The sequence below is a fragment of the Hyperolius riggenbachi genome, chromosome 6 (genome assembly GCF_040937935.1).
Source record: "Hyperolius riggenbachi isolate aHypRig1 chromosome 6, aHypRig1.pri, whole genome shotgun sequence".
Classification (NCBI taxonomy): domain Eukaryota; kingdom Metazoa; phylum Chordata; class Amphibia; order Anura; family Hyperoliidae; genus Hyperolius; species Hyperolius riggenbachi.
The window spans coordinates 243,731,412-243,746,006 of NC_090651.1; the positions used below are offsets into that span (position 1 = coordinate 243,731,412).

At 43.7% G+C, this 14,595-nt stretch overlaps 1 protein-coding gene across 1 annotated transcript in view; it reads right to left on the minus strand.

The window, feature by feature from the left end:
* Nucleotides 1-14,595, minus strand: part of ACAP3 (ArfGAP with coiled-coil, ankyrin repeat and PH domains 3) — a 254,819-nt gene that overhangs the window by 117,132 nt on the left and 123,092 nt on the right. Inside the window, exon 3 of the mRNA XM_068240606.1 lies at nucleotides 5,304-5,423. Within this exon, the coding sequence (XP_068096707.1) occupies nucleotides 5,304-5,423 (120 nt within the window). The remainder of the gene's footprint in view (nucleotides 1-5,303; nucleotides 5,424-14,595) is intronic.

The following is a 14,595-nucleotide window of genomic DNA, read 5'->3' on the forward strand; positions in this document are numbered from 1 at the left end:
TGTTAACAAGCAGACGGACAGCGCGGATGTCTCTGTATATCCAGCGAGCAGCAAAGGGAAGGACTGATACACAAAACAGCAGTGCCCCAGGCTTCCCAGCTGGTGGTGGTGAGTAATACTGTACTGGAGGGGGCTACCTATACAGTACTGAGTGGTGGTCATCTGGCTACCTATACTTTACAGGGGGGGGGGGGGGGAAGAGATAGAGATGCTGTTGGTCAGGGGGTAGCTTGTTATGGTGGGCCTTGGGTGGCAAAAAGTATAAATCTGGCCCTGGATGTGTGTGTCTCCAAGAGATCTACCAACATTTCAAATGCTAAACTTAGCATTTATAATGTTTATATATTACTATATACACGACTTATATATTAATATACCAGCATTATAAATGCTAAGTTAAGCAATTGAAATGTTGGTAGATCTCCTGGACTCGGAAATTTTTAAAGTAGCTCGCGAGCAGAAAAAGTGTGGGCACCCCTGGTCTAGACCAATTCATCCTGATGGATCACTAGAGGGGATGCCAGAGATATTACATTTACTTTATATTTATGGCCAAAATGGTCAGGAACAATGGTTCAGCTGCAGAAAATCTAGTGTGTACATAGCTTTAGTCGGTTAGCATCTCCTCAAACCATGCAGCTTTTTCTAAGACTCACCAAGTTACAGGTGCACCTCTGTGAAAAAACTCAGTTTTTAAATAATAAACATACTACATAGTTTATGTATTATAGGGCGCAGGGGCATAGCAATAGCCATAGCAGCCGCTATGGGGCCCTGGAGCAGAGGGGGCCCATGTGGTACTTAATGTATTCACCATTAACTTTCTTGTGTTCCTCCACCCTCAAACTGTCTCAGTTCCCATGAACTAGGTGCAATGTTGAGTGTATAAAAATGTAAATTGTCCAATTAACTCATATTTATAGGGTAGGGGCAGGTGGCATTGCTTAAGAGCAGGGCCGGTTCTCTCATGAGGCTAGGTGAAACATTTCATTTGCATCAGGCGGCAGAGATTACAGGAGCAGCATTTTTGTACTGTGTTTACACTAACAGCATGCAGTTAGAGTAGGAAGAGAACAAGACTCACAGCCAGCCAGTGTGCTATTGTGTTGAGCTGCAGCATGTCATGAAGTGTCAGGTGCTGTGCAATCATTCCAAATCGGGTGGGGGGGCGCATCCTCACAAGCCTGCCTCAGGTACCAAAAAGTCTAGAACCGGCCCTGCTTAAGAGCACACTTGAAGGCCCCACGAAAGTTTTGCTATGGGGCCCCCATGATCTCGAGCTACGCCACTGAGAAGGCTGAAAGACATATAAACTATGAATGAAATGGTAAAAAAAAAACAGCTTTATTCACTAATATAAGCACAAGCTTGACCCTTTGGCTGCCGAGTTTCCCATGGAGGTGCAGCTCACTCACTGAATTAAATCATATAGTCACCTCGTAAGCGGTTTCTGTCAGACAACACCGTATATTAATGACAATACTGCAGCAATTCGCTGACCGTATGCTCAGTGCAACCAAAAACAAATGAATCAGAAAAAAAACAGGTATAATGTACCGATTAGCAAGAATACAAAATAAGTTTATTGTCTCAACAGTCATTCTTAAGCCTGGTACACACCATTCAATTTCGCGTCAAATAGATGGGTCAAATAGATCATTTCCAACAGGTCCGATCTGATTTTCGATCGTTTTTCTGATCAATTTGCATAGAAGTGATCGGAAAATCTATCAGGAAAAAGATCGTAAATCCGATCGGATCTGTCTGAAATTATCATTCGACCCATCTATCTGATGAGAAATTGTATGGTGTGTACCAGGCTTTAACCCTCCTGGCGGTTTATTAAAATCCGCCAGGGGGCAGCACAGCCTTTTTTTTTTTTTAATATCATGTACATGATAGCCGCTGCTCAGCGGCATCCCCCAAGCCCCTCCGATCGCCTCCGGCGATCCCGTTCAAAGAACGGGATCTCCTGGAGGGCTTCCCCGTCGCCATGGCCTCGACGTCATGACGTCAAAGGGGACTCCAATCCACCCCTCAGCGCTCCCTGGCACTGATTGGCCAGGCGGCGCACGGGGTCTGGGGGCAGCTGCGGCGCGACGAATAGCGGCGGATCGGATTGCACACGCAGCTAGCAAAGTGCTAGCTGCGTGTAGCAAAAAAAAAAATTATGCAAATCGGCCCAGCGGGGCCTGAGCGGTGCCTTCCGGCGGTATAGCCCGAGATCGGGCTTACCGCCAGGAAGGTTAAAGCACAAACGTCACAATTTAAATGCTGATAAAATCGATTCCCCATAAATCCAGTTGAGGACACGTGCACATTACTACTGATATGTCAGCTCAAGCACTATAAAATAAGCAAGGACAGCAAGCAAGCATCATTCGACCACAGGTCACTTCCTTGGTTGAGTAGATAAGCTGGAGAGTGAATGTAAAGCCATACATTTTCATGAAGTGAAGCCAACAAAGGGTGATGCAGAAAAAGCAGCATACATGCATGGCAAATCAGTTTCTCAAACTGCAAGTAAGCTGAAGCATGGACGCAAAAAGTTGTTTTGACATGAAACAAGGCTGCTGCCCCAAATGCTGTGTAACCACGGTATTACAATGCTCACCACCCTCACTCTGAACAGACCTCAGCCATGGATACTCTTAAGGTGCCCATACACTCGTCAGATTGGCAGCAGATAGATAAGAAATGCATCTGATGATCTATCTGATGCGTTTTTAGAACATTTTTTACCAGGATAGAATTCCAATAGATTTCAGTTTGAAATCTATTGAAATTCGATCTGATGGCATTTTTTTGCCATCAGATTTCCATTAAGGCCAATGCAAACTGATAAGCAATCTCATCAGATCGACCTAAATTTTCCACCCTGCAAGTTCGATGGAAATCCATCGAAATCGATCGAAATCGGCCGATCGGTCGATTGGCCAACCGATTTGCAATCGATTGATCGATCGATCGATCGATCGGGATCGATCGGTCGGCCAGAAAATCGGCTGAGTGTATGGGCTGCTTTAATGTCCATATGCTATAGGCCAGTGTTCCCAAACCTTGTCCTCAAGGCCCACCAACAGTGCATGTTTTGTGGAAATCCACAGAGGTAGCTAATCAGCTCCGCTGAGACACTAATTACCTCACCTGTGAATGTTTGTGGTTTTCTGCAAAACATGCACTGTTGGTGGGCCTTGAGGACAGGGTGGGGGAACTCTGCATATAGGCAATATTCTTTCTTCTCCCGGTATGGGTGTGTGAACCACCAGGAAAGCTGCAATGCAATAGTGAGCATGCCAGACACATCCACAGGCGTTATCACTGGAGCCTTGTTGTACCTTCAGTGACGCCTTGATTATTTTATAGGACTTGAACTGACATTTGCAATGAATTGCATTTATGGAATAAAAACATCAAAGTGACTGATTTATCCATGCCTTCAGCATCTCCTTGGGCCCTATTTACTTTCTTGCTGTCCCTCTAGTGTTGGTACCGGGTGTGCTAGGTCAGTATATATTATTATTATTATTATTATTTAGTATTTATATAGCGCCGACATATTACGCAGCGCTGTACAGTATATATATATATATATATATATATATATATATATATATATCTCTTGTCACTAACTGTCCCTCAAAGGAGCTCACAATCTAATCCCTACCATTGCCATATATCTATATTATGTAGTGTAAGTACTGTAGTCTAGGGCCAATTTTTTTTAGGGGGAGCCAATTAACTTATCCGTATGTTTTTTGAAAGTGGGAGGAAACCGGAGTGCCCGGAGGAAACCCACGCAGACACGGAGAGAACATACAAACTCTTTGCAGATAGTGCCCTGGCAAGATTACAGATTTTTTTTGTTGTTATAGAAAGCTGCTGTGAAAAGCCACCTGTTTAGTCTGGCATTTATGATCACATAACTTTTTCCCCTGTACACATCACTATGTACTGATCTGAGACAAGCTTATGCACTGTGGGTCTTCAGGGAGAAAGGCGCCTTACAAATATCTTGTTGTTTTAGTATTACAAGCAGCTATATATGTAGTAACGTGCGCCTGTGTCTTTGCTACTTAAAGGACAACTGAAGCGAGAGGTTTGTGTAGGCTGGCATCTTTATTTCCTAGTAAATAATACCAGTTGCCTGGCTATCCTGATAATCCTCTGCCTCAAATACTTTTAGCCGTAGACCCTGAACAAGCATGCAGCATATCAGGCGTTTCTGACATTATTGTCAGATCTGACAAGATTAGCTGCATGCTAGTTTCTGATGTGATTCAGACACTACTGCAGCCAAATAAATTGGTAGGGCTGCCAGGCAACTGGTATACCTTAAATGGAAATAAATATGGCAGCCTCCATATTCTGGCTTCAGTTGTCCTTTAACTGGATGTATGGGGGAAGTCAATTGATTTTATTAGGATTTAAAGTCTTACGTTTGTGAAGACTGCATTTTTAGATAGACTGCTGAGACAAACTTTTTAGTATTTTTACTAGTCAGTGCATCATACCGGTTTTTTTCTCTGCCCTTATTCAGCTCACTCACTTGTTGGGAGTCACAAATTGCAGCTGCCGTTCTGCCTATGAAATGCTCTCCCTGCAAGGTTGTGGAAGGTAATGTAGGTATGTTCCAACTTCCCACACCTGCCTCTCTGGCACCTCGAACCACAGACAACTTTTTTTTTTTTTTAACCATGCTATGCTGTACTTACAGCAACGTAGCTCCTGTAAGGCCCTCCAGCACGTGTGCAGACTTAGCCAGAGAAAGATCTATGCATAGTTGCGCTGTATAGAGGAGGGGGTACGGCCGCACACGGCTATCCCTGGCAGAGCATGCAGAAATGCTGGAATAATGCCTAACTGGAGCTATGCTTTAAACCTCTCACACCGGAGGGTGAACTGTGTACTTCTCCGGTAGGTCAAATTTCAATCTGCTGGCCACAAGTTAATGGCAGCATGTCACCCCACGAGCCTCTGCACTTGACTCATAGTGCAGTTACCCAACACAGCAAACGGAATGCATCATGTTGCATCTGAGTGTAGCCGCTAGCATGCACCTGGCCAGTGTACGGGAGCAGCTGACAGGTGGTGAATTTACTGACTTCAGCTTCTAATGAGAAAGAGGCCTGAAACCTAAAACCATGATGCAGATGTTTCAAATATATGAGCCAAGTGTTTTCTAGTGAAGCCATTCTACAAACAGCCAATTAAAAAGTTCATGAGCTAGGAGTTGCCAAACCTGACATTGTACTTTAGTAGCCTTACCAATGATGCTTTTTGACATGTAGTTCACAACTTACCGATATCATCTCATCTTTCTTGCATTGGTGGGCCAAGTCTCGGATGCCGCTCACAAAGTGCTTGTTGGTTGTAAGGTAGGTTTTCCCGGCTTCTAACATCCCACTGCATAGTTTCACCAACTGACATAAGGAAGAGGAGAATGAAATGAGACAGTGATTACCAGGTCCCTGAAGTACATTACCCCCCTTCAGCCACAGGTCTATACATCAGCAGAGAGAAGTATATCACGTCCCTTAATTTCCAGAAGATTAAAACATGATTAGTATTGTGTACCTGAGGCTCCAGCCATAAGTGGAATTACGGTATATGCCAGAGAAGTGGCAACAGTTACATACTAGAGTTTAAGTCTAGAAATTTAAGTCTGACTCACTAAATGAAAGTATAGTGGTCGACTTATACAGGAGTCATGAGCAACACTGAGCACACTGAGTAATGTGTGTACTGTAAAAGTGACATTCCCATTTGCAGCAATTTACCCTGTGGTAAGTGACAGTTTCTTGATTAAGGAGATGCCAAGAAAACACAGGTCTGGAAGTCCTGGCCTCAGCAATTAACAAGGAAAGGGGCATTTGGGGAAAATACTGGGCTGCAGGAAGGGGAGTGAATAATTGCTGCACTTAGGGGAGGAGTTCTTGGCTGCACTTAAGGGACAGGAGGGGTCAATGGCTGCAATACTGTATGCAGGGAAACTAAGAAAGAGGATTGGCTCTTTGGTGCATGAAAAATGACACATTTTATTTAACATTAATTAATTAGAATACAATAATGACCGTAATAAGTTTAATAGAAAAAAAAACCCTAATAAAAGTAATATAGTATCAAAAAACTCTCCGGGCATCAAATGGCAACAAAGGAGGGGCTGCAGTCCCCACCTTTGCATAGAAAGAGTCCACCTCTATGTAACTTGTGGCATAAAAATGGCAAAAATGATGATAGTTTCAATGTGCCCCCAATTTCAGGACTGGCCAATCAAAACAAGTCTCCAGAATTCGCATTAGCAGATGTTGTGGCATTCCTCAGATTAGTATTGAATGTTCAGATGTTAGTAGAAAGCATCAGCACAATACATTTATAGCATCCAGCAAAGCAACAGCACTTAATAGGTGCACACCACAAATATGTAGTCTCCCCAATCGCAGGAGTAAGTGTGTGGACCTTCATAGATTGGAAGCACTCCATAGAGGCAGATACACGGCATGAAGTGTTATGTGGAAGCAGATGCACAACATGAGCCAAACTGACATATTTCAAAGAATAGCCACCGACACATATAGGAGCATATAGGAACAAAGTTTTGGTAGGCTTGGCATATAAAGTTCATAATGGAGGCAGTAAAGAAATCAACATCCTGAGGCATGCCACATAGTTACCAGTCCCAGAAGTACATTGGATGAGACAGAGTGTAGTCCGTGCAGGAATAGAGTGGCTCCAGATGACAAATGCCCAGAGGGGATGTGCTGTCAGATGTGGCCTGACATGTTTCGCCACTCCTGGCCCCCCCCCTCCCGTGACGTCAACGACCACGCCCCCACTAGAAGTGCGTTGGCGTGTGAGCTGAAAGTCACTGGAGCACATTGTGTTCCACAGGCAAACAGTCAGGAAGTGCAGCCTCCCGACCTGGCCCATGTGACTTCACAAGCTAAATGTCGGGGACGAGAGGGGAAGGGGGCAAAGAGGGGCGGGCAGGACATTTGAATATAAAAAAAAAGTAAAACAAACATATCATGTAGAAACAAGTTGAAAAAAGAAAATTGCTCAAAAATAGTAAACAGGGTAGTCTGTATCTGACCGACACATAGGCATAGCACACAGGCCAATCCACTGCCGCTATGTCAGCAAGACCAGACCCACCCACATGACATTCTAATTAGTACAAAATGTTTAGCTGAGATGAAACTAAAGCCCCCATTGTATAAAGGAATGACTGGGTGTAACCAAAAACCCCAATCAAAAAAAATGTGTATATACTGGTCAAAAGAAAAGCAACACTGGAGGGGACCGCGGAAACCAGCAGGGAGGGGAGGGGGAAGGGATGAGGGGGACCTGAAAGGGAAAGAAACAGAGGAAGGGGAAGGATTGGAGATTGCAAGGAAAGGAAGGGAGGGGGAGGGGGGAAAGGGGAGAGGAAAATGGGAAAGGGTAGGGATCACCCAGATTTACAGGGGAGCCAGAGGGCAGAGCATATGACAAAACCAGTCACTTTGGCAAAAAAGACTCGATAGTTAATACTGTCATTGAGCCCCTTACCTTCAGTTGCATTTAAAGAGAGACTGAAGCGAGAATAAATCTCGCTTCAGACCTCAGAGTTAGCAGGGGCATGTGTGCCCCTGCTAAAACGCCGCTATGGCGCGGCTTAACGGGGGTCCCTTCACCCCCAAATCCCCCTCCGTAATGCGGGGGAGCGCTTCCTGGTTGGGGCAGGGCTAACCGCCGCAGCCCTGCCCCATGCACGTCTGTCAGCGCGTATCTCCGCCTCTCCCCCACCCCTCTCAGTCTTCCTTCACTGAGAGGGGCGGGGGAGAGGCGGCGATGCGCCGCTGACAGACGCGACTGGAGGCAGGGCTGCAGCTGTTAGCCCTGCCTCCAGGAGCGACCAAATGCACGACCAAGTCGTGCTGGGGTGGGTTTGGGGGTGAAGGGACCCCCTTTGTGCGGCGCGTATGCGGCAGTATAGCAGGGGCACACGTGCCCCTGCTAACTTTGAGCTCTGAAGCGAGATTTATTCTCGCTTCAGAGTCTCTTTAAAGTGAAAATCCAACGAGATTCCAATTGTAATAGATGTATCTAGATCCCCACCCCTAGGATGGCAATGGACTCTATCTAGGCCTACAAATCTGATGAAACTAGCATTTCCTCTATGTTCTAGATGAACATGTCTTATATAGGGGATTTAAAGTAACAATTTGTGATGTCGCCCACATGATTTTTAATTCTCTCTGAATTTGCGCCGTGCTTTACCAATGTAAAAACACCCATATTTGCAATACAATAAATAATTGACACCTATGGTATTGCAGTTAACAAAATGCTGCAATACCCATCTTCGGCCATTGGGTAACATCACAAATCTACCTGTCTCCAAATATTGACAATACGTGCAACCCTCACAACTGTAGGTACTGATCACCCCACAGTGTTTACGGGGTCCATCCTTTCCCCAATAATGACTAGAGGTCTATTTCTTAAAGTTTTACTGCGTCTATAAGTAACTTTCGGGGTAGGTGGTATAAATTCCTTAACCGCATCATTTAATAAAATGTGCCAGTGGCGACGGAGTATTCTGTCCACATCATTGCTTTGAACATTGTAGAAAGTTATTAATTGTGATTGATTATCGGTATCTCCTGATTTACCCCTCTTCACGAGCAAATCAGTGCGATTTGTAGATTTTGCACCTTTATATGCTTTTTTTTTTTTTGAGCCTCTGTTTGTTAGAGGACAATGGAGTGGAAGGGGGGGGGGGGGGGGGAGATGGCCTAGTCATGATTTCTTCCTCCCATCTTGATCAACCTCCAAATGCGAACAACATGCGGGTTGTAAATATATCAGGTTATGAATTTTCTAAGGGCACCATTGAATTGTTGGCCAAAGGCCTTTGATTTTGCCCTAATAGTAACTTTGACAGATTCGAGTTTGTGAAGGATTTACATCTCTTTGGCCGAAACCTCACACTGAAATTGTTACATAAAAGGAAAAACGAATCGCCTTTGGGTGGTGCTATCTCGGACTGGAAATATTGGTCAAATCAGAATTTGCGAACCCTGATGGACCTGGTCAAATTGAGTGAAGAAAGTGGTCAGGACATGAGTGACAATTTGTTTGATGAGGATGTGCAGAGCAGAGTTGTCAGTCAGAAGATCAATCAGCAATTCAGACCCCGGTCCACCTTGTCCCTCTCTGTCCTAGTGTCCACACATTTGTCCCCCTCGTGGAGAAAGACATTCAGAAGATGTGGATTGAGAACAATAAAATACCCAATTTGTCTGATGAGGAAATTCAGGCACTTGTGGAGTTGCGTGAAAATAAGGACATAATTATTGAACCTTCGGATAAGGGAGGGAACGTGGTGATAATGAGTTCTGAACAGTATGTCTATATGTGCCAGAAGATTCTTAAGAACAGAGAATGGTGCAGGACGGTCTCTGCATCCAGGGTCATCATGAATTAGCGGAAACTATTCGATCTTATTGAGAATGCGGTGGGCGAGGGCATTATCACTCCAACAGTGGCATCTACTTTGAAAGTAGAGAACTGTTATACCCACTTTTTATGCCCCCTCCAAAGTGCATAAAAACTCGCTCAGACCCCCCGGGACGACCCATTGTGTCCTGCAATGGGTCTTTGACCGAGAAAATAAGAGCGTATGTAGATAAGCACTTGCAACCGCATGTGAATTGGTTGCCATCTTATGTACCGGATACATTACATCTCTTGGGCATCCTGGAGGGTCTCCGGCTGCCCAAGGATGCACTTTTGGTGACCCTGGAAGTAGAGGCCCTCTACTCCAGCATACCACAGGACAGGGAAGTGGAGGCTGTAGGGAAGTTTCTTTCAGAAATGGATAACAATGAGAAACCACGCAATCAGTTTATTCTTGATCTGTTGACTTTCATCCTGCAGAAAAACGTTTTCGTTTTCAATGGAACCTACTACCTCCAAGTGCAAGGGGCAGCGATGGGGACCACATGTGCCCCGTCGCTTGCTAACCTGTACCTGCGGGAGTGGGAACGACATCTGATTGGTAACGATGCCCTGGTCATGTACCTGTGCCACATTGTGTCGTGGCACAGGTACATAGACAATGTGCTTATGTTTTGGACAGGGGGCATTGATCTGCTTAATGAATTTGTGGACACCCTAAATCGTAATGATTGGAACCTAAAGTTCACTATGGACTATCATCGGCATTCCATTTCCTTTCTAGATTTGTCCATTAAGGCCAGTGACAAGGGTTTTCTCTCCACTCAGATATATCGAAAATCCACAGCATCAAATGCATACTTACATACTAAAAGTGCGCACCCAGAACATACAATCCGCAACATACCGACGGGACAATACCTCCGGGTCCGCCGTAATTGCACTGAGGACCTTACATTTGAAAAAGAGGCAAAATTGTTACACTCCCGATCTAGGGAGAGAAGATATAAAATCGATGGCTCAAAAAAGCCTATAAACTTGCAAAATCTATGAATCGCACTGATTTGCTCATGAAGAGTGGCAAATCAGGAGATACCGATAATCAATCACGATTAATAACTCGCTACAATGATCAAAGCAATGAGGTGGACAGAATATTCCTTCGCCACTGGCACATTTTATTAAATGATGCGGTTAAGGAATTTATACCACCTACCCCGAAAGTAACTTATAGACACAGTAAAACTAAGAAATATATTGACCTCTAATCATTGTTGGGGAAAGGATGGACCCCGTAAACACTGTGGGGTGACCAGTACCTACAGTTGTGGGGGTTGCACGTATTGTCAATATTTGGAGACTGGTAGATTTGTGATGTTACCCAATGGCTGAAGAATGGTATTGCAGCATTTTGTTAACTGCAATACCATAGGTGTCATTTATTTATTGTATTGCAAATGCGGGTATTTTTACATTGGTAAAACACGGCACGAATGCAAAGAGAGAATTAAAAATAATGTGGGCGACATCACAAACTAACTTTAAACACCCTATATCAAGACATGTTCATCTAGAACAGGGGTCCCCAAACGTTTTGGGTCGAGGGCCAGGTCAACATACTTCAGACTGCTGGGGAGCCGGAGTATACATAAAATGATGTACAAGTCTTTGTGCACTAGACAGTGAAGAATACCCAGGTGGCAACCTGCAGGCCAATTGGACAACGGTGTCACCTGATGTGGAATTTGATTGGAAATCAGTGAATTACTGCTTTCTGGCTTCATTCTGTATGCAGACCACCAATAATTAACGATGTAGCTGACCGCATCTGTAATACATTTTGTGTATGGGGGGCCGGTAAAAAAGCCTCAGGGGGCCACATTCGGCCCGTGGGCCTTTATTTGAGGACTACTGATCTAGAACAGAGGAAATGCTAGTTTCATCAGATTTGTAGGCCTAGATATAGTCCATTGCCATCCTAGGGGTGGGGATCTAGATACATCTTTATTACAATTGGAATCTAGTTGGATTTTCACTTTAAATGCAACTGAAGGTAAGGGGCTCAATGACAGTATTAACTATCGAGTCTTTTTTGCCAAAGTGACTTGTTTTGTCATATGCTCTGCCCTCTGGCTCCCTTGTAAATCTGGGTGATCCCTACCCTTTCCCATTTTCCTCTCCCCTTTCCCCCCTCCCCTCCTTTCCTTGCAATCCCCAATCCTTCCCTCCTACCACCCTTCCTCTGTTTCTTTCCCTTTCAGGTCCCCCTCATCCCTTCCCCCTCCCTGCTGTTCTCCGCGGTCCCCTCCAGTGTTGCTTTTCTTTTGACCAGTATATACACTTTTTTGATTGGGGTTTTTGTTCACACCCAGTCATTCCTTTATACAATGGGGGCTTTAGTTTCATCTCAGCTAATCATTTTGTACTAATTTGAATGTCATGTGGGTGGGTCTGGTCTTGCTGACATAGCGGCAGTGGAGTGACCTGTGTGCTATGCCTATGTGTCGGTCAGATACAGACTACCCCGTTTACTATTTTTGAGCAATTTTCTTTTTTCAGCTTGTTTCTACATGATCTGTTTATTTTACTTTTTTTATATTCAAATGTCTTGCCCGCCCCTCTTCTCCCCCGACATTTAGCTTGTGGAGTCACGTGGGCTAGGTCGGGAGGCTGCACTTCTTGACTGTTTGCCCGTGGAGCGCAATGCGCTCCAGTGACTTTCAGCTCACACACCGACGCACTTCTAGTGGGGGCGTGGTCGGTGACGTCATGCATCGGGCGCACGGAATAAAGATGCCATTTGTCATCTGGAGCCACTCTATTCCTGCACGGACTACACTGTCTCATCCAATGTACTTCTGGGACTGGTAACTATGTGGCATGCCTCAGGATGTTGATTTCTTTACTCCTCCATGATGAACTTTATATGCCAAGCCTACCAAACCTTGATGTTCCTACATGCTCTGGTGTCGGTGGCTATTCTTTGAAATATGTCAGTTTGGCTCATGTTGTGCATCTGCTTCCACATAACACTGCATGCCGTGTATCTGCCTCTACGGAGTGCTGCTAATCTATAAAGGTCCACACACTTACTCCTGGGATTGGGGAGACGACATATTTGTGGTGTGCACTAATCAAGTGCTGTTGCTTTGCTGGATGCTATAAATGTATTGTGCGGATGCCTTCTACTAACATCTGAACATTCAATACTAATCTGAGGAATGCCACACTTCTTTTGAACATCTGCGAATGCTAATTCTGGAGACTTGTTTTGATTTTTGGCCAGCCCTGTGATTGGGGGCACATTGAAACTATCATAATTTTGTGCCATTTTTATGCCACAAGTTACATAGAGGTGGATTCTTTCTATGCAAAGGTGGGGACTTTGTTGCCATTCGATGCCCAGAGAGTGTTTTGATGCTATATTACTTTTATTAGGGTTTTTTCTTTTTATTCAACTTATTACGGTCATTATTGTATTCTAATTAATGTTAAATAAAATGTGTCACTTTTTTCATGCACCAAAGAGCCAATCCTCTTTCTTAATTTTTCTAAATTCACACATTTTGGCATTGTGCATAAAAATATCTTTATCTGTATTATTAGTGTTTCTGGTGTATCCCATTTGGCTGCTGTGCCTATTTTTGAGATTTTTTACATTACGGTATGCAGGGCAGTCATTTACCTGGGCCCCATGGGCAGCTGTTAATTCCTCCTGGTTCCTAAGTGCAGCCATTAACTTTGCTGGGTAGAATTATACTTGAGTCAATAAAAAAAATCCAGCTTAAGAGGAAGAAATATTAGAGTCGACTTGTACATCGATTTGTATTATAGTATATATGATAAATTCACATTTCTTGCCTGGCTGTAATGCCCACCTTCAGCTTCTAATAATATGCAGATCAGGTGTTCTGACTCCCCAGGATTGGTTGAAATCTTATTTACCAATATGTTGTGGATGGCCTTCATTAAGCAGCAACAGTTAAACATTTGTAGAGAACTCTTTTGTGGAAAAGACGGTTTGACATACCATAGTGTGTTTAGCATACGTATAAAAGAACAGCTTACCACAGTTCCTTAGTGAAGTAGGACTCGAAGAAGTAAAAACACTGATTCAAAAAACCAAAAAACTGCTTCAAGCAACCAGATAGATTCCTTATTAAGGGACCACTACAGCAAAAAAAAAGTATGCAGTTAAAAATCATTTCCTGAACGGCAGTTGCATCTGCCAAAATAGTGTAAAAGCAAGTAGGGATGCTGGCATCTTACTATTTTGGCAGTTAGAGTTCGCAACTGCCATTAAGGAAATGCTTTTGAAAATAAAGAAAACCCTGAGAATCCCCCATGAGGAGATGGACTAGTTCAAAACCTCAGTTCTATCAGATTTAAACTGCCTACTTTTTTTCTGTAGTGGTCCTTCACTATGGATGGTCAATGAGATGCAAATAGTTCCTAGCTAATTTGGCATTATGCAGATTTGTATGCACATTTATTTAGCTTGAAAATGGACCAAATTCCACCATGGCAGGATTCAATTGGTGCATTTTAAAGCTACAACACACATGATCTGCATAATCCTGAATTTAACTCGAAACCATGTTATTTGCATATCATTGACCACCCCTGCTTGTTGCGTTTACAAGGTAGCACTGCAGAATGACAGCTTGAAGAGTTACTATGGTCAAGACAAACCATATTCATGACAATTTAAACACATAAAGCACGATGTTTCAGTAAGTATAAGACTGTCATTGCTCAAGGTTAGAAAAAAAAACAAAAAAACTTCCAACAGGCTAAATATTCCAAAGAACAGTAACAGCTATTCTCACATGCAACAAGGCACTTCCCCTGAACATGTACAATCATCACAGGATTCAAACATGAACAGCAGCAGGCAAGGCCATGTCATTCTTATCTGAATAGGTCTCTAACATCCTAAGCACAATTAAACACAAGTTTAAGAGTTAGCTGATTACTCCAGGTATTTAATACAAGTTGCAATGCTTCTTCTCTGTGCAGCCCATCATTTTTTTAAGATTTTTGGGAGTTACAATACAGTACTTAAAAATTAAAGCTGAGGAAAGACAAATTTTAAAAGTTATGCACATGTGCATAATCTAAAAGATAAAGTCCCCAGACACTGCTTGGCCA